We start from the raw sequence: 24,138 nt of genomic DNA on the forward strand, positions 1-24,138 counted from the left end.
TAAAAAAAAAAAAAATTACCTTAGGATTACTATATATTTGATTGTGTTAACTATTCTGATAATTTTTTCATAATTAAAATAAACGATGGAAAATAGTACTGACTAAAATTAATTTAAAAATAAATTGTTAGTATTTAAAAATTAAAATTGTTAATATTTGGAATATGATAATGAAATTTCATCTGAAAATCTTTTTTTTTAAAATTTATCTGATTTAAATGAATTGATTGTGATTTGATATTATCAAGTTATTTAATTCGTTATAACTAAATTAATAATTAAATTTATTTAAGTAAAAATCCAATAATAAACAAATTAACAAAGTTCATAGTACAAGTATATATATATATATATAGATATGTAATATCTACATGTACGAAAGCCTGAATAAATTGTGATGGGCCTGTTTTTGTCTGGTTCATTTTTGGTTCTCCCAAATACACGTGTTTTACGCTAGGTCTCCACTAAGCAAAGAGGTTGTGCTGTCAAGGAAACAGTGCATGTCTCAGAGTTGTGGTATTCGGTGCTCTCTTTCACTTCGTTATTTTTCCCATCTGCTTGCAACCCTTTCTTCCCAAGTTCCTTTCGTTCCCTGTCTCGTATGCTGTTCACCTTCTTCTCAGTTACCGTCTACCTTACGCCCATCTCTTTCTACCATCTTGTGCGCGACTCAATCTCCTTTGCTACTCTCCTTCGCCTCGGAAAGCGATATTTGGGTGTGTGTGTTTGCCTTGGACTTGCTCGAATATGGTTTTCTACTTGTGTTGTTTTCCCTACCTGACGCGTTCTTTCTTTTGAATTTTTTGATTTTAGCGTTGCTTAAATTCGAGATTCCGTGCTTATATGTCCTCTTCTGTTCTACTTACGGGTTTTTATGTTTAAGGTTTTGAAGCAGTGGTTTCCATTTTGCTGGGGAGTGGAAGAGAGAAATAAGTGAGTTGATCCTATCATTGTCTTGCTCCTAAAATGAACTGCTTTGGTATATGATTTGGTTTGGTGTTCTGCTTGTGTTACTTCCCCTACCCGACGTGTGCTTTCCTTAAAATTTTTTGCACTTAGTGTTGTATATATTCGAGATTCTGTGCTTATATGTTTTTCTCTGTTTTGTTTATGGGTTTTTACGTTTACGTTTTTGACTTACTGATCTCCCTTCCATTGGGGAGTGGCGAGAAAAATAAGTGAGTTGATTATGTTGTTGTCTTGTTCCTAAAATGATTTCGTTTCGAGATCATCTTTTCAATGACAGAAACACAATACAAGGGAATCGGTGGTTCTTTTTTGTTCCGGTTTGTTATCAGTGGCCTGCGTTTTCTTTCCCTCTTCGTCGCTTAGAGAGTGGTTTTTGGGCTTTTGTATTGTTTTTTAGTTTGGTCTCATGTTTTTGTTCTTGGGTTTCCTTATGTTTTGCGGTTTTTTGGTTTCTGTTTTAATGCTTATCTTTGTTTTAAAGTCGAATATCACTATCTCGAGATTACACGATCTCAGGCCATGATTTAATAGAGAAAAGATTGGGTAACCAACTGCTGCAAAGGGTGGAGAACCCAGAACATTAAATCAAACGTGAATGTTGTGGCTTCAGAGCATGAAATGTACAGAAACTGAATGCTGTGATAGATAAGTCATTTCGGGTCAACAAGAAATCAATTTCTTGCGCATGGTTACCTTATTATAAAAAAAAACTATATATAATAAGATGTGATGCATTCGCTTCCAAACATTTACACTCAATAAAAAATAGAGATCTCAAATATCTCATAAATATTTAAAAGCTTCAACATATTCATCCCGATCAATTCAACAGAAAATAATCACAGCCTGAAATTTACCTCTAGGTTTTTTCTTTGAACAACAGCCTAATCTCTTGATTTTGTTGTTCCTTTTCTTTGTTCAAGCTCAAAAGCTCCCTCTCACTTTTCAGGACCATAACCAATGTCCTTGTATTCTCCTTAACCTCGGTTAAAGCCTTTTCCAAACAATGTTCTACCGGTTAAAAAATCTATGTTCTGCCTATGGGGTTTTTATTTTTAAGCTTGTGAAGCATCGGTTTCCCTTCTGCTGGGAAGTGGAAGAGAGAAATAAGTGAAGTTTTCCTTCTGCTTCCTTGTTCCTAAAATGCACCTCCTTTGTATATTATTTTGTTTTCAGTTGATTTGTTCGGTGACAGAATTACAAGGGAATAGGCGGTTCTTGTTTGTTTTGGCTTGTTATCAGCGTCCTGCGTTTTATTTGCCTTTTTGTTGCTTTGGCAGTGGTTTGTGGGATTTCGTACTTTTTTAATTTGATTTCCTGTTCTGTATGCTTGTGTTTTCTTGTGGTTTGCGGTTTTTTTGTTTATTTTTTACCACTTTGCTCAGCCAGGAACTAATTTGGATTTTATAGAAGGGGTTTAAAGTCTTTATTTTGCTTGTGAAAGGTTTTTAAGTTAATTGTTATTGATCTGCAAAATTCGCCTCCGTTATGTTTGAGGAAATAAACCATTTAAGTTATTTTATCGTTTTTTATTTTTCGGAAAGAAAATGTATAATTTTTTCTTTTTTTTGGGAGTAAAAAATATTGTGCTTTAAGGGAAAAATGGCCTGCCGGTCAAAAAAAGACTAAATGTCGAACTTAGGTGAGCCTTTAGAAGTATAGCTTCATTGAATACAAATCTTTGTTAACTTACTTAAACGTCGGCAGCTGGTCTGTTTTGATGGTAGGTATTATTTTCGCGTTCCTATTAATTTCGGTGGTGATAACTTGGTTCTACAAAAAACGGCTCAAAAACAGCCTCCCTCAAATCAACATCACTCTCACAAGCACTGTCAGACAACTAAGGATTTTGTATTTAATTTGGAATTGGCATGATTTGTGTGTTGTTTGAACGAACGGCTAGGTAACCACGACATGGCGCAGGGTTTACATCATTTATTACCAAAAAAAGAAATGCTGCTATAATAAATCGGCAACTTATATATTTAAGCTCTCTTTACTTTATGGCTTATGGTTATAACTTATTTTGTGCGCTTGCCAACTCCTTTCTTGTTACATTGCTGCGCCCAAACAATTTGTTCTTCTGTTAATCTGCAGATTCACTTTGGGTTTGCTACATTGTACTAGTTGTGTCATCATTGAGAGGCTTCAACAAATAAAACCTATGCTATTTCTTCCACTCACACCAGGTATAGGTTTGATAATTTATTACGAAGTTATTAGTTCAGATTTCAGCACTCGTGGCCTTTTGCTATATATGTTGGTTTTCCTGTTTATGTTTATTAATATACAAAGCTTTAGATTATTAGCTTTTTTGCTGCCAAATCATATGCTATATTTCACTTTGGTTTTTGTTTTCTCTTGTCATAGCCAGCTAAATCTTACAGTTTCTTATATCGGTATACTAATAGTCTTAAATTTAGATAATTTTGATTTGCTTGACACTATAAATTAGCCACGATTCCGCGGCAGAAAAAAGAAAACCCAGTAGATATAAACATGATTAAGAACTCTCGTAAACGAAAATATGTTTGTCTAAATGAGCGTAAGCTAGAAAAAAATATGCATCGACGCAAACAAAATAAGACATGTTTTGCATGGGCTGGACGTAGAAAATTCTAAGGCTGACATATTACTGTGTATAGCAAGTACTCCAGATTTGCTACCTAATGTGCCGGATTGTAAATATTGAGGTGCCCGGCGCATATATGGCGAACCGCCAACATTTTGTTGTTCATCGAGAGAAATAAATCTTTTATGTTCATAAATGCCTTCTGATTTGGTTCAACTGTATATTGGTAATGACGACGATGCAAAAGATTTTAATACGTGTGTTCGTAGTTACAATAAAATGTTTGCTTTCACGTCAATGGGAGTATATTGCGACGAAATTTTTGCTAGAAGAAATGCTAGAATTTATACATTTCGTGTACAAGGCCAGCTTTATCATTTTATAGACCAATTAATACCGCCAGACAACAAAAATCCAAAAAACCTACAGCTGTATTTCTTTGATACTGAACAGGAAACATCTAATCGGATGTCTATTAATTCAAAATTTAAGGAAACTCTTACAGAAAAATTAATTCACATTTTAACAGAAAATCCATACGGAAAGTTTTTCCGCAGTTTGAATTGTATTGAAAATCTGAACGAATATAAGATTGCTTTGCTGGCTGACCCTGCTACTGATCAACGAGTTTTTAATCGACCCACTGTGCCTCAGGTTGCTGGAATATGATTAGAATCTAACGAGGACAACCAATACACAGGTCAACATATACAAGTGTATCCAAAAAGCAATTATCCTCAAATAATTAAACATTACTTTGGTTGTTATGATCCTTTGCAATATCCTCTCATATTTCCAAACGGGGAATCTGATTGGCATAGAGACATTAAAATATTAGACCAAACACAAATGAAAATGCAGCCTAGGCCAACTTGCATTGGTCAAACCATCAATTGCATAGAAAACGCAACCAGTCTTACATCATGTGCATAATGATTTGCCAACTGCTTTCTTCATTGATGGTCCTGGAGGTACTGGAAAAACTTTTCTTTATAAAGCTCTTCTTGCTACAATTCGCTCCGCTGGTGACATAGCAATTGCTACAGCAACTTCAGGGGTTGCAAGCATCTTTGCTTCCAGGAGGTCGCACTTCTCATTCAAGATTTAAAATTCCTTTAGAGGAAAACTATATCAAATCATGTAGCATTAGTAAACAAAGTGCATTAGCACATTTAATAAAATTAGCAAAACTCATTATTGGGATGAGGCTACGATGGCTAGGCGTAGTATTATTGAAAAATTCAATGAAATGTTACAAGACATTATGGATTCGAAATTATTATTTGGCGGTAAACTTGTTGTATTTTGTGGTGATTTTCGTCAAACATTGCATGTTGATGCGATCCTGGTGAAATGAGTTAGCAGGGTCGAGTGCTCCACCGGATCTGCTATCAAAATGATTAAGGAAATAAGAGCAATGTAGATATCTGAATCCAAAAACTTCTTTCCCGAGCGGAGAGGATTTCCTGCACTCAAGAAGGTAACCACGTGAATGGGTGCCGGAAGGGTGTCCGGCGTGGCCACTCCGATGCTTAAGTCAGTGAATGATTCAAGCCAAGAACCAATGTAACCAAGTGATGGTTGTGATATTGGTGTGAATGAATGAACGTAAATATAAAGAGAGAACCTGGTATTTATAGTAGGAGAAGTAATGATAACCTCGTTTTTTGTGCTACCTACTAGTTATAGTAGGACGGCTGAGCACACCCTATATTCTGACATGTCAAATCTTATACTGGTCACATCCAGCCCATCTGATTTTGTCAACCCATCGGCCAGTTGTCAGAGATGGGACAGTCGCCCACATCGTATTCTGCTAGTATACTCGAGTGCGGTGCTCTTATCGAGGTGGCCTGGGTAGAAAGTTCCCGGGAGCTTGAACGAGAGCCCGGGCGTCCGGTGGCCCGGGGAGGAGATGTCCCGGGCATTCACCCGCCCGGCTCCTGGTGAACCCTTCATGCCGACTTGTCCTGATTCTGGCCATCCATCTAGTATCCTGGGTCGTCCATGACTCGGGCACAACCCGGGCTATCCCGAGGGTATCATCACTCCCTCCTTAAATAGTCGGGCTAGAGTCATACTCGCTGTCCCGATTAGTCTTGTGTGCCCGATCATGGAAAATATTTAGTTTGTCTGTAAAAGCATCGGGGGCTTCATGTATCCCAGAGATGGGATGAGGTGCCGGGAACTTACGTCTCCCGGGCTTGATGAATGATCGAAGTGCGGAGCCACGAGCCAGGGTACGGATCACTAGGCCAGGGTACGGGTCCCTGGACTTAATAGATAACCAGGGTGCGGAGCCCTGGCCTTCATAAATGGTCGAGGTACGGAGATCTGAGCTAGGGTACGGATCCCTGGACTTAATAGATAACCAGGGTGCGGAGCCCTGGGCCGGGGAGCATGTCCCAGGACTTGGCAATGGTCGAGGTGCGGAGCCCCGAGCCAGGTTTGAGAACCATGGGCTTATAAATAACCAAGGTGCGGAGCCTAGGGCCAGGGAGCATGTCCCGGGACTTGGGAATGGTCGAGGTGCGGAGCCCCGAGCTAGGTTTGAGAATCCTGGGCTTATAAATAACCAAGGTGCGGAGCCTTGGGCCGGGGAGCATGTCCTGGGATTTGGGAATGGTCGAGGTGCGAAGCCCCGAGCCAGGTTTGATAACCCTGGGCTTATAAATAACCAAGGTGCGGAGCCTTGGGCCGGGGAGCATGTCCCGGGACTTGGGAATGGTCGAGGTGCGGAGCCCTGAGCCATGTTTGAGAACCCTGGGCTTATAAATAACAAAGGTGCGGAGCCTTGGGCCGGGGAACATATCCCGGGACTTGGGAATGGTCGAGGTGCGGAGCCCCGAGCCAGTTTGAAAACCCTGGGCTTAATAGATAACCAGGGTGCGGAGCCCTGGCCTTCATGAATGATCGAGGTACGGAGCCCCGATCCAGGTTTGAGAACCCTGGGCTAAGATAATGTGCCGAGGCCTCGTGTCTCCCGGACTTAAGATAATGTGCCGGGGCCTCGTATCTCCCGAGCTTAAGATAATGTGCCGGGGCCTCATACCTTCCGGACTTTTAAGAATGTGCTGGGGCCTCATACCTCCCGGACTTTAGATAATGTGTCAGGGCCTCATACCTCCCGGGCTTAAGAGAATGTGTCGGGGCCTCATGTCTCCCGGACTTAAGAGAATGTGCCGGGGCCTCTTACCTCCCAAGCTTACGAGAATGTGCCGGGGCCTCATACCTCCCGGAGTTTCAAGAATGTGCCGGGGCCTCGTACCTCCCGGGCTTAAGAGAATGTGCCAGGGCCTCATACTACTCTGGTTAAGCTAAATTAGGTGACTAATATAGCTGTATGCTACTAAGTGCATAGCAAATGCTCTTCATGCCAATCTGGGATAGCTGCTGAGCTTTGAGCCCATATGAAATCCACATATAAGATCTGAGTGCCAAGCTGGTCGGACTTGTATGTTTGCCAAGCAGAGTCGGGCTTATTTTTTAATGGAAACCATGTCTACGTCTTGAGCTCAATTTTCCACAGACGGCGCGAATGATGCGATCCTGGTGAAATGAGTTAGCAGGGTCGGGTGCTCCACCGGATCTGCTATCAAAATGATGAAGGAAATAAGAGCAATGTAGATATCTGAACCAAAAGCTTCTTTCCCGGGCGGAGAGGATTTCCTGCACTCAAGAAGGTAACCACGTGAATGAGCACCGGAGGGGTGTCCGGCGTGGCCACTCCGATGCTTAAGTCAGTGAATGATTCAAGCCAAGAACCAATGTAACCAAGTGATGGTTGTGATATTGGTGTGAATGAATGAATGTAAATATAAAAGAGAAGCTGGTATTTATAGTAGGAGAAGTAATGATGACCTCGTTTTTTGTGCTACCTACTAGTTATAGTAGGACGGCTGAGCACACCTTATATTCTGACATGTCAAATCTCATACTGGTCACATCCAGCCCAACTGATTTTGTCAACCCATCGGCCTGGTGTCAGAGATGGGACAGTCGCCCACATCCAATTCTACTAGTATACTCGAGTGCGGTGCTCTTATCGAGGTGGCCTGGGTTGAAAGTTTCCTGGAGCTTGAACGAGAGCCCGGGCGTCCGGTGGCCCGGGAAGGAGACGTCCCGGGCATTCATCCGCCCGGCTCCTGATGAACCCTTCCTGCCGACTTGTCCTGATTCTGGCCATCCATCCAGTATCCTGGGTCGTCCATGCCCCGGGCACAAGAATCGTCCATGACTCGGACACAACCCGGGCTATCCTGAGGGTATCATCACTCCCTCCTTAAATAGTCGGGCTAGAGTCATACTCGCTGTCCCGATTAGTCTTGTGTGCCCGATCATGGAAAATATTTAGTTTGTCTGTAAAAGCATCGGGGGCTTCATGTATCCCAGAGATGGGATGAGGTGCCGGGAACTTACGTCTCCCGGGCTTGATGAATGATCGAAGTGCGGAGCCACGAGCCAGGGTACGGATCACTAGGCCAGGGTACGGGTCCCTGGACTTAAATGATAACCAGGGTGCGGAGCCCTGGCCTTCATAAATGGTCGAGGTACGGAGCTCTGAGCCAGGGTACGGATCCCTGGACTTAATAGATAACCAGGGTGCGGAGCCCTGGGCCGGGGAGCATGTCCCAGGACTTGGCAATGGTCGAGGTGCGGAGCCCCGAGCCAGGTTTGAGAACCATGGGCTTATAAATAACCAAGGTGCGGAGCCTTGGGCCGGGGAGCATGTCCCGGGACTTGGGAATGGTCGAGGTGCGGAGCCCCGAGCCAGGTTTGAGAATCCTGGGCTTATAAATAACCAAGGTGCGGAGCCTTGGGCCGGGGAGCATGTCCCGGGATTTGGGAATGGTCGAGGTGCGGAGCCCCGAGCTAGGTTTGATAACCCCTGGGCTTATAAATAACCAAGGTGCGGAGCCTTGGGCCGGGGAGCATGTCCCGAGACTTGGGAATGGTCGAGGTGCGGAGCCCCGAGCCATGTTTGAGAACCCTGGGTTTATAAATAACAAAGGTGCGGAGCCTTGGGCCGGGGAGCATGTCCCGGGACTTGGGAATGGTCGAGGTGCGGAGCCCCGAGCCAGTTTGAAAACCCTGGGCTTAATAGATAACCAGGGTGCGGAGCCCTGGCCTTCATGAATGGTCGAGGTACGGAGCCCCGATCCAGGTTTGAGAACCCTGGGCTAAGATAATGTGCCGAGGCCTCGTGTCTCCCGGACTTAAGATAATGTGCCGGGGCCTCGTACCTCCCGAGCTTAAGATAATGTGCCGGGGCCTCATACCTTCCGGACTTTTAAGAATGTGCCGGGGCCTCATACCTCCCGGACTTTAGAGTGTCAGGGCCTCATACCTCCCGGGCGTAAGAGAATGTGTCGGGGCCTCATGTCTCCCGTACTTAAGAGAATGTGCCGGGGCCTCTTACCTCCCAAGCTTACGAGAATGTGCCGGGGCCTCATTCCTCCCGGAGTTTCAAGAATGTGCCGGGGCCTCGTACCTCCCGGGCTTAAGAGAATGTGCCAGGGCCTCATACCTCCCGGAGTTTCAAGAATGTGCCGGGGCCTCGTACCTCCCGGACTTTTAACTTTTTTGTTCCTCCTGCTATATTAGTTTTATTAAAAATCAAATCACTAACCTGGAAATATTGAATCCGAATTCAATTTCGGTAGAGTAAAACTTCTCTGGTTAAGCTAAATTAGGTGACTAATATAGCTGTATGCTACTGAGTGCATAGCAAATGCTCTTCATGCCAATCTGGGATAGCTGCTGAGCTTTGAGCCCATATGAAATCCACATATAAGATCTGAGTGCCAAGCTGGTCGGACTTGTATGTTTGCCAAGCAGAGTCGGGCTTATTTTTTAATGGAAACCATGTCTACGTCTTGAGCTCAATTTTCCACAGACGGCGCGAATGATGCGATCCTGGTGAAATGAGTTAGCAGGGTCGGGTGCTCCACCGGATCTGCTATCAAAATGATGAAGGAAATAAGAGCAATGTAGATATCTGAACCAAAAGCTTCTTTCCCGGGCGGAGAGGATTTCCTGCACTCAAGAAGGTAACCACGTGAATGAGCACCGGAGGGGTGTCCGGCGTGGCCACTCCGATGCTTAAGTCAGTGAATGATTCAAGCCAAGAACCAATGTAACCAAGTGATGGTTGTGATATTGGTGTGAATGAATGAATGTAAATATAAAAAGAGAAGCTGGTATTTATAGTAGGAGAAGTAATGATGACCTCGTTTTTTGTGCTACCTACTAGTTATAGTAGGACGGCTGAGCACACCTTATATTCTGACATGTCAAATCTCATACTGGTCACATCCAGCCCAACTGATTTTGTCAACCCATCGGCCTGGTGTCAGAGATGGGACAGTCGCCCACATCCAATTCTACTAGTATACTCGAGTGCGGTGCTCTTATCGAGGTGGCCTGGGTTGAAAGTTTCCTGGAGCTTGAACGAGAGCCCGGACGTCCGGTGGCCCGGGAAGGAGACGTCCCGGGCATTCATCCGCCCGGCTCCTGATGAACCCTTCCTGCCGACTTGTCCTGATTCTGGCCATCCATTCAGTATCCTGGGTCGTCCATGCCCCGGGCACAAGAATCGTCCATGACTCGGACACAACCCGGGCTATCCCGAGGGTATCATCACTCCCTCCTTAAATAGTCGGGCTAGAGTCATACTCGCTGTCCCGATTAGTCTTGTGTGCCCGATCATGGAAAATATTTAGTTTGTCTGTAAAAGCATCGGGGGCTTCATGTATCCCAGAGATGGGATGAGGTGCCGGGAACTTACGTCTCCCGGGCTTGATGAATGATCGAAGTGCGGAGCCACGAGCCAGGGTACGGATCACTAGGCCAGGGTACGGGTCCCTGGACTTAAATGATAACCAGGGTGCGGAGCCCTGGCCTTCATAAATGGTCGAGGTACGGAGCTCTGAGCCAGGGTACGGATCCCTGGACTTAATAGATAACCAGGGTGCGGAGCCCTGGGCCGGGGAGCATGTCCCAGGACTTGGCAATGGTCGAGGTGCGGAGCCCCGAGCCAGGTTTGAGAACCATGGGCTTATAAATAACCAAGGTGCGGAGCCTTGGGCCGGGGAGCATGTTCCGGGACTTGGGAATGGTCGAGGTGCGGAGCCCCGAGCCAGGTTTGAGAATCCTGGGCTTATAAATAACCAAGGTGCGGAGCCTTGGGCCGGGGAGCATGTCCCGGGATTTGGGAATGGTCGAGGTGCGGAGCCCCGAGCTAGGTTTGATAACCCCTAGGCTTATAAATAACCAAGGTGCGGAGCCTTGGGCCGGGGAGCATGTCCCGAGACTTGGGAATGGTCGAGGTGCGGAGCCCCGAGCCATGTTTGAGAACCCTGGGCTTATAAATAACAAAGGTGCGGAGCCTTGGGCCGGGGAGCATGTCCCGGGACTTGGGAATGGTCGAGGTGCGGAGCCCCGAGCCAGTTTGAAAACCCTGGGCTTAATAGATAACCAGGGTGCGGAGCCCTGGCCTTCATGAATGGTCGAGGTACGGAGCCCCGATCCAGGTTTGAGAACCCTGGGCTAAGATAATGTGCCGAGGCCTCGTGTCTCCCGGACTTAAGATAATGTGCCGGGGCCTCGTATCCTCCCGAGCTTAAGATAATGTGCCGGGGCCTCATAGCCTTCCGGACTTTTAAGAATGTGCCGGGGCCTCATACCTCCCGGACTTTAGATAATGTGTCAGGGCCTCATACCTCCCGGGCTTAAGAGAATGTGTCGGGGCCTCATGTCTCCCGGACTTAAGAGAATGTGCCGGGGCCTCTTACCTCCCAAGCTTACGAGAATGTGTCGGGGCCTCATACCTCCCGGAGTTTCAAGAATGTGCCGGGGCTTCGTACCTCCCGGGCTTAAGAGAATGTGTCCAGGGCCTCATACCTCCCGGAGTTTCAAGAATGTGCCGGGGCCTCGTACCTCCCGGACTTTTAACTTTTTTGTTCCTCCTGCTATATTAGTTTTATTAAAAATCAAATCACTAACCTGGAAATATTGAATCCGAATTCAATTTCGGTAGAGTAAAACTTCTCTGGTTAAGCTAAATTAGGTGACTAATATAGCTGTATGCTACTGAGTGCATAGCAAATGCTCTTCATGCCAATCTGGGATAGCTGCTGAGCTTTGAGCCCATATGAAATCCACATATAAGATCTGAGTGCCAAGCTGGTCGGACTTGTATGTTTGCCAAGCAGAGTCGGGCTTATTTTTTAATGGAAACCATGTCTACGTCTTGAGCTCAATTTTCCACAGACGGCGCGAATGATGCGATCCTGGTGAAATGAGTTAGCAGGGTCGGGTGCTCCATCGGATCTGCTATCAAAATGATGAAGGAAATAAGAGCAATGTAGATATCTGAACCAAAAGCTTCTTTCCCGGGCGGAGAGGATTTCCTGCACTCAAGAAGGTAACCACGTGAATGAGCACCGGAGGGGTGTCCGGCGTGGACCACTCCGATGCTTAAGTCAGTGAATGATTCAAGCCAAGAACCAATGTAACCAAGTGATGGTTGTGATATTGGTGTGAATGAATGAATGTAAATATAAAGAGAGAAGCTGGTATTTATAGTAGGAGAAGTAATGATGACCTCGTTTTTTGTGCTACCTACTAGTTATAGTAGGACGGCTGAGCACACCCTATATTCTGACATGTCAAATCTCATACTGGTCACATCTAGCCCAACTGATTTTGTCAACCCATCGGCCTGGTGTCAGAGATGGGACAGTCGTCCACATCCAATTCTACTAGTATACTCGAGTGCGGTGCTCTTATCGAGGTGGCCTGGGTTGAAAGTTTCCTGGAGCTTGAACGAGAGTCCCGGGCGTCCGGTGGCCCGGGAAGGAGACGTCCCGGGCATTCATCCGCCCGGCTCCTGATGAACCCTTCCTGCCGACTTGTCCTGATTCTGGCCATCCATCCAGTATCCTGGGTCGTCCATGCCCCGGGCACAAAAATCGTCCATGACTCGGACACAACTCGGGCTATCCCGAGGGTATCACCTGTTATTCTAAAGAGCACAAAGTATGATATTATAGATGCTTCCGTTGTTATGTCACCATTATGAAATCAGCTAACTAAAATAAAACTCCAAATAAATATGCGTGTATTATTTGATTCTAACTTCTTATCTTGGTTGTTGAAAATTGGTGATGGGATTGAAGCTACTAACAAAGACAATGAAATCCAAATCTCATCTCACATAAACATCCCATTCACATATGACATTATGTCTTTGACTACATTAATAGACATGGTGTTTCCAAACATTACTGATTCCAATTTAGATATCTCTTTATTTGTAAAACGCGCAATACTTACAACAAGAAATGAATTTGTTCACGAAATCACTAATGTTCTTATAAATAAATTTCCTCGTGAAGAAACTACTATAGTTGCGATGAGAGCACAAGCAGTTGTGTAATACCAGATCAGGAAGATTTATTCCACTGTTTAACTCCTCAAGGACTTTCTCCACACAAACTAATTGTGAAAATAAATTCATCGATCATGTTTACGAAATATTAATCCCACTGAAGGGCTTTGCAATGGTACACGCTTACTTTGCAAGGGTTTTAGTAAAAAATTTATTTATGCGAAAATTTCAGTAGGCACATATGCAGGAAAACCCGCCTCCATTCCTCGAATAACGTTAGAATCTCCGCATGATGATTTTTCATCTATTCCGTTTAAAAGAAAACAATTTTCAGTACGTTTATGTTACACAATGACAATTAACAAAGCACGAGGTCAAACTTTAGATTTTGTTAGTGTTTATCTAAAAGAACCGGTTTTTTCACATGGACAACTATATGTTGCATTATCGAGAGCTAAGAATATGGATCAAATAAAGGTACTTATTAGACCACCAACACCATTAGTTCATAGAACTAAATGCACCAAAAATGTAGTATACCGTGAAGTTTTGGATGTTGCACATGCTTATTGACGCAGGTTAGTTTTTATCTTTTTATTAGCAAAAGCATTGCGTATAAAAATTTATTAAATATCCATGTGTATGCTTTTAGTCTATTTAAATAACATTGTTAGTTCTACAAAAAATGGTATGTTATAGTCTGCATAATTCAAAATTAGAGATTTTTTAGATAAATTGTGCGTACTTGTATGTGAATTACTCATGCACGTTACTTCTCTTATTTTTTTACATTCAGGCCATTAGAAGAGAAATGTACAACTTTGGAAAATCTAAAGCCAGATATCCGCAACCGGTTTGTTAAAGTATTGGTTTCTGAAAACTCTCCAATTAGTTTCTTAAAATGGGGAAGACAACAAAAACTTGTTTTCATTGACAAAGAGGTAAACTAAATTGTACTCCTTGGACAAAACTTTACGTTGAAGCTGTTTTTTACTTTATCTATTTATTTCCATAGAATGGAACCATGCAAGGAATTATATATGACCAGGACGTTGAGCAGCTGGACAAATTACTTCAATTATACAAGACATACTACGTCAGGAATGCTAAAGTTAAAGAAATAACTAGAAACACATCAGTTTTTGCATCTGCGAAATATCAAATGTTGCTTAGTAGAAGTACATACGTAAGGCTTGCAAATGAAGAAGAACAGCTGCCTACTGATCATGCTTACCAATTAACGACATTTGCACAATGCCCTGAATTAGCAGACGTGTCAAGTAAACAAATCAGCTAAGTTCTTCTTCTAATTTTCTTCTTCAGCATACAACTACATTATATATAAATTTATTCATGTGGTTCACCGTTTCAGACTTATTATGCAGCGTAATTCATGTTTTCCCTCCACGGTTCGTTGAGAAGACAAAAAGAAATTTACAAGAGTTTGTAATAGTAAATAAAGAGTAAGCTACTTTGGACAAAAAAACTGAATATTACTTGTTTCGTCGGAAATTGCTTTAAAAATGGATATTTACTGCTCTATTTCATATTTTTATTGATTATCTAAAACAGAAAATATTTGTTCTCTCTACTTGATAGGCATAGACCCTTAATTCTCACCTTGTGGGAAGAATTCCTCCAAACTTAACCACTTTTTTTGACTCAAAATGTCCACACTCTTCCTGTGATTTTAGGGATGAGACTTTCTGTCAACACATTTTACGGTACAACCACTTCTGTTTGATTTCACTATGTAAAAAAAAAGAATGCTTTTTTCAAAACTATACATATTGTGTCGTATATTTTGCACTTTCGTACCTAATAACATTTGCTTTAGCTCATTTAAATATATTATTGTTGTAGGATTATCCATTGGAACAGTACCAAACAGCTACAATCTTATTTGATCCTCCAATACGACAAGCTGAACTACTAAAACAATGGTAAATGCTAACCTCATTAATGACCATGTTATTTTGTACGTTTAAATTTATCTTCATTCAATTGTGGTAAATTTGCTATATGAAATGTTTTTTACACTTTAGTTTCCTTGCGATATATTGTGTATAGATTAAGAAGAATGGTTGTGTTATCTTTTTACCATAATAAAGCAAGATATCAACATATCATTGCATTATGGTACATCAACTTATAAGAAACAAATCCCGAACAAATAGTTCTGCTGAATGAACAGTTATCTTGTTGTCTTTGCTTATGTTTTCCTCGTATTTCTGTTTTTGTGTTTTCTCTCATATTTACCCTCTTCAATAGTTCTCAGAAATAAATAACTAACATAAAGCCATTTTTTATAGGCGGCAAACCAATAAAGAATATATTGTTGTTTCCCAGAAATTGTACGATAAAGCTAACCAAGAAATAGACCAACCATTTGACTCCCAAATCCGCAAAATCAGTCAGATCCTGAGCCTGAATGAAGTTGTAAGCCAGTATTTATTTACCCACTGCCTGAATGAAGTTGTAAGCCAGTATTTATTTACCCACTGATTTATCTAGCTTTCAAGCCAATAAGTAGTTGAAACATAGCCACACTTTGTTTCGCATGTAAAATCATTTTGGATCAAAGCTGGGATAACAATAAAAAACTCGGAGAATTGTGTATACTTTCTGACTTGTCCAGATTGCTCTAAAGCCTGTGGGGTGCATACAAGTATGAGTTTACATGTTTTTATTGCAACCATAATTTCCCAAGTCCAAAGCCACGGTAAGTAAATAATACAATTTGAAATCATACACTCATTAAAAACATGCCATCTTACTTATGATGTACATACATGTTATGATTCCAGGCAGAATTGTTTGATGGTACTGGGAATTTACATGCTTTATGTTGTGGACAAGGAAGCAAGCATGTTGCTATGTATGTCATGAGAAGATGTAATCGAGGCCGAAGAAAATGTATACTTTTTTATCACTTAATTCTTGTCACTACAAAACTTCTCATTTTTGCTCAACACTATTTATCTTATCGACCACAGAAAATGCCATTTTGCCCTAACATTTTCAATCAAAAGTTACGAGAGTCCCAATTCCTTTACCAACTAAGAACGTCGTGGAACAAAACAAGAGGGAAAAGTTTCGTTCGAAACACAGTCATCGCATGTCTACCAGCTTCAGAATCATCATCAGCATCGCACAGCTAGGAAGATAAAGGTTCTACTTTCAAAGGTGAGGGATTGTTACACGAAAACGTAGCTGTATCTGAATCCCAAGAAATCAGCTCTGCAATGCAAGAAGAGCATTTCGAAACAGAACTCAAAACACAGCATGCCAGTATAACAGGTAAGAGAAGATTAGAATGCAGAGAGAAAGTGTTGAGTGAAAGCTTAAAACATGTTAAACAAGACTGAAACACTGGTGTAGATGTTAAAGTCTAGCATGTATATTAGTACCTATGTTTTTTTTTGTGAACTCCAAAAAAGATAGCTGTTTTTTTGCCTAACATTTTCAGTGTAGTATTTTTTTAAATTTCCGAAAATAAGGGAATTTTTTCCCAACCAAAGCGTTAAAAAGAATATACACAGATACATTTTCAAAATTATACAATCAAATATAAAATATCTGCACACCTGCAAATTATTTAAATTACATTAAATGATAGCATGTTATGCTGCATCAGCATCGCTATTTTACCCTCAACTTACAACTAAATATTGTTGTATTATTTTTGTAAACCAAACAAAATAACAAATGTTGCAATATTCAGTCAATTAAAATAATTCAAAAAACAAAACATCTTTATAACTACAAAAAAAACAGTCCTTCGACATCCGCAACGAACACACCTAACTTATCCCCTGACACTTGTCAATAGTTAGACAAGGTTAATCTACTTTTAATGAGGTGGCCAAAAATAAGCACCCCATGTGTCATGATTCATCTATGTCTCACCCTAACTCATACAATTTATATAACTTTATTTTCTTTCTTTTACCTTACGCCTAAATTTCCGAAAATTCCAATAATTTCTCTTCAAGATTTAAACTTACTTTTTCTAATCCAACTCTAATGGAAAACAACCACTACTGTGAATATATCGACTGCAGCCAATGTTACAAAAATTAATAATTTGAAAAAGAAGTCGAGGAACTAATGAAAAGGTTTTTCTCAAACCCAGTATGGGCCATCATCTTCCGAAGGGCACTTAATATGGAATCAAAGCTTTCTCTTCTGATAGACTATGCAGCCGATATCGAGACAGAGCTGAATCTCAACATTATCCGCCAACCTTCAGTATGTACATTAAGCAAATAGTAAAACATTTATCTTATAGACTAAAAATGGTTCAATTACAAAAAAAATAATATGGGGCTACTAAGAACTCTGAATAACATTCAACAAAACCTTCATTTATAATACTTGTTTTTATTTCACTCTTTACATCAGTTTAATTTTTTTTTACAATGCATAAATAGATTTTACTCATGTCGTTGTTGGATTATTGTTGGACTTTTGTAGTATTGGGCTTGGTCCGTTTGAATGAGAAATTGGACTAGCTTGTGGATGGTAAGTGGGAAGTGTCCCACATAGGAAAAAGAACAAGGCATTGGTGAGTTTATATTGATTTACACTTTGTAGAGGTGTAAGTAAGATTGGTCAAGAGGCTTTCTCTCGCGTCCGCCGGCGCAGAGGGGGTGCAAATCATGGGCCCGATTTGCAGTAGGAAAAAGGCTTGACTTGTGTGCAAGAGTACGAGCGCGACCTGGGTGCGTCGAATATCGGACCGATCAAGGCAAAATTTCCCACCAAGGTTCACCTGGCTTTTGCTAATTTTCTTTTTCAAAATTTCAGTTATGAATGACCTTTCCAGCTGCCTGACTCTTCATATGGCTTGCGTGACTGTTGGTGCTCCAGCTGGGCTGGCCTTTGGTGCTCCAGCTGGGCTGGCCTTTGGCCTTTCGGATGATCAACAGTTATAGTCATATGGAACTGGAGTGCCTATAAACAGAGGCAGCCTCAACTCCATCAGGGATTATCCAACACACTCTCCTGCACTCTCAAATTTTCAAAGCTTTCTTTTGCTTTCCTATCTCGGCTGCTGCTGCTGCCAACGGCTGCTGTTCCTCTGTCATTCCTCTGCCCTCAGTGATAAAGTTCAGGTACTTTTTCAGTTCGCCGTGGTGGTGCCTTGTGCTACGGTACTACTGGTTTTCCGTTGTATTCCGGGAAACAGACGTCCACGTTCATCCTCGCAGCACACACCGGAGGGGACGAATCTGTTTTAAGGACACTGTATTTCATACAGGCCTCGGTTTGCTTTATTTTTTGCACTATCCTGCTATTTTGTTTATCGCACTGCTTCGCTTGTTTTGCACATTGCTTTCTGCTCTGTACCATTCCATATATTTTGGATAACAATCTTAAAACAGATTACTTATTACGAGCTTTGTTTCAGATATGGCTACTGAAACTAACGTGCAAAGGGAAACTGTTCAAGTTGTCCCTCATGGTACCCCACGTGCTACTGCGGTTTCTGTTCCAGCCATCTACGGAGAAAAACCTGAGAAGTTCACTGGTGTCGACTTCAAAAGGTGGCAGCAGAAGATGCTGTTTTACTTGACGATGCTGAACTTGGCCAGATTCCTTACCGAGGATGCTCCTAAACTCAACGAGGGTGAGGGAGATGTTGAATCTGTTAGTGCGGTTGAGGCATGGAATCATTCTGATTTCTTATGCCGAAACTATGTACTAAACGGATTGGCCGATTCGCTCTACAATGTGTTTTGCGAAAAGAAAACGGCTAAAGAGTTGTGGGAATCCCTTGACAGAAAGTACAAAATCGAGGATGTCGGGGCCAAGAAGTTTCTTGTTGGTCGTTTTCTGGACTTTAAAATGGTGGATTCAAAGCCGGTTATCAGTCAAGTTCAAGAACTACAAGTGATTTTTCACGAGATTCACGGTGAGGGGATGACTTTGAGCGAATCATTCCAAGTGGCTGCTATTGTTGAGAAACTACCACCAGCTTGGAAGGATTTCAAGAATTACTTGAAGCACAAACGAAAGGAGATGAATGTTGAAGAGCTCATTGTTCGACTTCGTATTGAGGAAGACCACAAGAGTTCGGAAAGAAGATTGTTCTCTCCTGTTGCTGCTAAGGCAAATGTTGTCGAGCATGGTCAAAGCTCGAAAAAGAGAACCTTCTCCTCCTCCAACAGAAAGTTGAACATGGGACCCAAAGGAGGCGTTTCAAAGAAGAAGTTCTCGGGAAAATGCTATAACTGTGATGGCATGGGTCACAAGGCATCTGAATGTAAGAAGCCAAGGAGAAACCGAGAGGCGAATGTGGTAGAGAACATTTCTCAGGAGGTTTCAAACATGAATCTCTGTGCTGTAATATCAGAGGTTAATCTGGTGGGTTCGAATCCAAGGGAGTGGTGGATCGACACGGGTGCCACTCGCCATGTTTGCTCGGATAAGGAGATGTTTGCAACTCTTGAGGAATCTGAGAATGGGGAAAAGCTGTTCATGGAAAATTCCACCACTTCTGAAATCAAGGGTCAAGGAGAAGTTGTCCTAAAGATGACATCGGGAAAAGAACTGACTTTGAACAATGTGTTGTATGTACCTGACATCCGCAAGAACTTGGTGTCCGGGTCGCTTCTTAACAAGCATGGTTTTCGCATTGTGTTTGAGTCAGATAAGGTGGTTTTGTCTAAGAGTGGAATGTTTGTTGGCAAAGATTATGTTTGTAATGGTTTGTTCTAACTAAATGTAATGGCTATTAAGCCCGTGATGAATAAAGTTAATACTTTTGCTTATTTGCTTGAGTCTTCTTGTTTATGGCATGATAGACTTGGACACGTTAATTACGATACAATTCGTAGGCTAATTAACTATGAAAAGCATTCCTGCATTCCAAATTGATAAATAACACAAATGTGAAACTTGTGTTGAGGCAAAACTAACGTGATCATCTTTTAGAACGATTGAAAGAAATAGTAGAGCCACTTGATATAATTCACAGTGATATATGTGATTTAAAAAGTGTACAAACTCGTGGTGGAAATAAATACTTCATTACCTTTGTTGACGATAGCACAAAATTTTGTTATGTGATCTCCTCAAAAGTAAGGATGAAGCTATTGACAAATTTGTCCAATATATTAGTGAAGTTGAAAATCAACTTAGCAAGAAAATTAAGGTGCTAAGAAGTGATCGTGGAGATGAATATGAATCACCATTTGCTGAGTTTTGTGCTCAACACGGTATCTAACATGAAAGAACTGCACCTTATTCTCCTCAGCAAAATGGCATTGCAGAGAGAAAGAATCGCACCTTGAAAGAAATGATGAAAGCGTTGTTATTAAGTTCTGGTTTACCACAGAACATGTGGGGGGAAGCTGTTCTAACAGCAAATTACCTTTTAAATAAGGTTCCCGAAAGAAGCAAGATAAAAGTCCATACGAGTTATGGAAAGGTAGAAGTCCTTCTTACCAATACTTGCGAGTGTGGGGGTGTCTTGCCAAAGTAGCAGTACCCACTCCAAAGAAAGTAAAGATAGGACCTAAAACTGTTGATTGCATTTTCATTGGATATGCTCAAAACAGTAGCGCGTATCGTTTTCTTGTACATGAATCTCAGATATCTGATATTCACAAGAATACGATAATGGAATCAAGAAATGCTTCGTTCTTTGAACACTTGTTTCCATACAAATCTAAGGAAGAACCAAGTTCATCCAAAAGATTATATGAGACAATTGATGAAGAACAAGAGCTTGATCAAGACATTGAACCTAGACGTAGTAAGAGAGCTAGGACTGAGAAATCCTTTGTTCCGGATTTCATCACTTTCATGTTGGAAAGTGAACCTAAAGGCTTCAAGGAAGCAATGAGTTCATCTGAGGGACCTCTATGGAAAGAGGCCATCAATTCCGAAATGGAATCCATTTTACAAAACCATACTTGGGAATTAGTAAATCTTCCTCCGGGAAGCAAACCACTAGGCTGTAAACGGGTTTTCAAAAGGAAAATGAAATCAGATGAAACAATAGATAAGTATAAAGCCAGATTGGTAATTAAAGGTTACCATCAATGTGAAGGGCTTGATTACTTTGACACATATTCTCCTGTATCGAGAATAACCTCTATTCGTGTGATACTTGCGATTGCCGCATTGCGGAATCTTGAAGTACACCAAATGGACGTAAAGACGGCTTTTCTAAATAGAGATTTAGAAGAGGAAATTTACATGGAACAACCTGAGGGATTTTCTGCGATTGGGCAAGAAAATAAGGTTTGTAAACTGGTGAAGTCTCTATATGGCTTAAAACAAGCACCAAAGCAATGGCACGAAAAATTTGATAAAGCCATGATGGAAAGTGGATTTAAATTCAGTGAATGTGACAAATGTGTATACATAAAAAAACACTGAAAATGGATATGTCATTACGTAGATGACATACTTATCATTGGTAGTAATGATAAGATGATTAAATCCACAAAGAAATTATTGAACTAAAGATTTGACATGAAAGATTTGGGCTTAGCCGATGTGATCCTTGGAATTAAAATCCATAGAACATCAGAAGGGATAGTCCTAAGTCAATCACATTATGTTGACAAAATACTTGAAAAATTCAATAATGATGACTCTGCATTGGCTAGAACCCCGATTGACACCAGTCAGCATCTATCAAAGAATCGAGGTGAGAGTATGTCTCAATTAGAATACTCTCGAGTCATTGGAAGTCTGATGTACTTAATGAGTTGTACAAGACCAGACATAGCCTATGCAGTAAGCAAATTGAGTAGATTCACGAGTAATCCAGGAGTTGAACACTGGAAAGCAATTATCAGATTGCTAAGATACTTAAGGTACACTCGTGATCATGGGCTACACTATACCAGATATCCTACTGTTATCGAAGGATACAGTGATGCAAATTGGATATCTGATATGAAAGACTCAAAATCTACAAGTGGATTTGTATTCACTTTAGGAGGTGCAGCAATTGCGTGGAAATCTTCTAAACAAACTGTAATAGCCAGATCCACGATGGAATCTGATTTTATAGCTCTTGACAAGTGTGGTGAAGAGGCTGAATGACTGCGTCACTTTTTAGAAGATGTTCCAGGATGGGAAAAACCAGTGTCGGCTATATGCATACATTGTGATAGCCAATCTGCAATAGGAAGGGCACAAAATACAATGTATAATGGTAAGTCTAGGCATATACGTCGTAGACACAATACCATTAGACAACTACTCTCAACTGGAGTTATCTCTGTTGACTATGTAAAGAACCAGGCGCGTGTTCATGGCCAAAATGAACACAATCATGAGAACTGAATAGTATTAGTAAGAGTCATGTGTGAAGTATATCTTAATTCACACAAACGGCTGTACAGTTCAAAGACATCATGTCTACCGTCAACCAGTGAATTGTTATGCTTTCACAAGGGAAGGTTCAAAGGGTAATACCTATCTATCCTATGCAAGATTCAACTGTTGAACTTTATCACGAAAAATCGTCGAATATCTTTCAATTTCCATTCATGTGGGAGATTGTTGGACTATTGTTGGACTTTTTTGTAGTATTGGGCTTGGTCCATTTGAATAAGAAATTGGACTAGCTTGTGGATGGTAAGTGGGAAGTGTCCCTCATAGGAAAAAGAACAAGGCATTGGTGAGCTTATATTGATTTACACTTTGTAGAGGTGTAAGTAAGATTGGTCAAGAGGCTCTCTCTCGCGCCCGTCGGCGCAGAGGGGGTGCAAATCATGGGCCCGATTTGCAGTGGAAAAAGGCTTGACTTCTGTGCAAGCGTACAAGCGCGACCTGGGTGCGTCGAATGTCGGACCGATCAAGGCAAAATTTCCCACCAAGGTTCACCTGGCTTTTGTTAATTTTCTTTTTCGAAATTTCGGTTATGAATGACCTTCCAGCTGCCTGACTCTTCATATGGCTTGCGTGACTGTTGGTGCTCCAGCTGGGCTGGCCTTTGGTGCTCCAGCTGGGTGACGGTTGGTGCTCCAGCTGGGCTGGCCTTTGGCCTTTCGGATGACCAACAGTTACAGTCATATGGAACCGGAGTGCCTATAAACAGAGGACAGCCTCAACTCCATCAGGGATTATCCAACACACTCTCCTGCACTCTCAAATTTTCAAAGCTTTCTTCTGCTTTCCTATCTCGGCTGCTGCTGCTGCTAACGGCTGCTGTTCCTCTGTCATTCCTCTGCCCTCGTGATAAAGTTCAGGTACTTTTTCAGTTCGCCGTGGTGGTGCCTTGTGCTACGGTACTACTGGTTTTCCGTTGTATCCTGGGAAACAGACGTCCACGTTCATCTTCGCAGCACACACCGGAGGGGACGAATCTGTTTTAAGGACACTGTATTTCATACAGGCCTCGGTTTGCTTTATTTTTTGCACTGTCCTGCTGTTTTGTTTATCGCACTGCTTCGCTTGTTTTGCACATTGCTTTCTGCTTTGTACCATTCCATATATTTTGGATAACAGTTGCTATGTTGTATTTTTCCCCTGATATATCCATTGTCAACCATTTAAGGATGTATATAACTTACAATATTATTCACAATTACCTAATGTTTGATATATCTAGCTCGTTCTCAGTTTTGATCACAAGCTCACTATTTATAATCTTTAATTTGTAGATGTATTCAACAAAAAAACAATAAATAATATAAGTTTTCAAAATATATTAATGTTTAGGCGTGAATACGTTCAAATAGTTATGTTTACAACGATATTAGAAATTTAAACAAGCTAAGTGATTTGTTCTCCCAAATTGTTTCATTCTCAGTTCTTTACATGATATGCTTAGAATTTCTGAATAATTTCGTTCGCATTTATTTAAATTTTATAATTGGATCTCAATCAATATGCTAGAAATTAACTCACTTTATTATCGTGTTTGTTTTCTTCAGGTACAACTCAACAGCTAGAGACCAAGAATGAAATCAGCTCGTAATACTATGAACATAACTAAATTTTTTATGCTTTCTAAGTATGTGCTACTCGATTTCAAGAAAAAAAAGTATGTGCTACTCACAAAAATTGCGTAGTGTATGTACGAATTATCATATTGTTATAATATCTATACTTTATTCCTATTCTATTACCATGTTTTATCCGACCTACCTTTTCTTTTTAATTATAGTATGTCAGCTAATATGCAACAAAAAAGAAACATCATATACTGCACAACAAATTTGGGTAAACACCTCAA

At 41.4% G+C, this 24,138-nt stretch overlaps 1 protein-coding gene across 6 annotated transcripts; it reads left to right on the forward strand.

The window, feature by feature from the left end:
- Positions 1 to 436: 436 nt before the first annotated feature.
- On the forward strand, positions 437 to 23,969 carry LOC142531517 (uncharacterized). 6 transcript variants are annotated; one of them, XR_012816310.1, is made up of 10 exons: positions 440 to 716; positions 884 to 933; positions 3,067 to 3,164; positions 13,729 to 13,873; positions 13,948 to 14,395; positions 14,532 to 14,656; positions 14,796 to 14,875; positions 15,245 to 15,371; positions 15,740 to 15,848; positions 15,929 to 16,393. XR_012816310.1 is itself a non-coding variant. In XM_075637671.1 (8 exons), the coding sequence occupies exons 1-4, from the start codon at positions 501 to 503 to the stop codon at positions 14,227 to 14,229; spliced, it is 693 nt and encodes a 230-aa protein (XP_075493786.1). In that variant the 5' UTR covers positions 438 to 500; the 3' UTR covers positions 14,230 to 14,395; positions 14,532 to 14,656; positions 14,796 to 14,875; positions 15,740 to 15,848; positions 15,929 to 16,393. The 6 variants fall into 6 exon arrangements, 3 of the variants coding, with proteins under 3 accessions (XP_075493788.1, XP_075493786.1, XP_075493787.1); XR_012816312.1 differs by lacking the exon at positions 13,729 to 13,873 and having other exon boundaries at positions 439 to 716; XM_075637671.1 differs by lacking the exons at positions 3,067 to 3,164; positions 15,245 to 15,371 and having other exon boundaries at positions 438 to 716.
- The last annotated feature ends 169 nt before the right edge of the window (positions 23,970 to 24,138 follow it).

The sequence above is a fragment of the Primulina tabacum genome, chromosome 17 (assembly GCF_025594145.1).
Source record: "Primulina tabacum isolate GXHZ01 chromosome 17, ASM2559414v2, whole genome shotgun sequence".
Classification (NCBI taxonomy): Eukaryota; Viridiplantae; Streptophyta; class Magnoliopsida; order Lamiales; family Gesneriaceae; genus Primulina; species Primulina tabacum.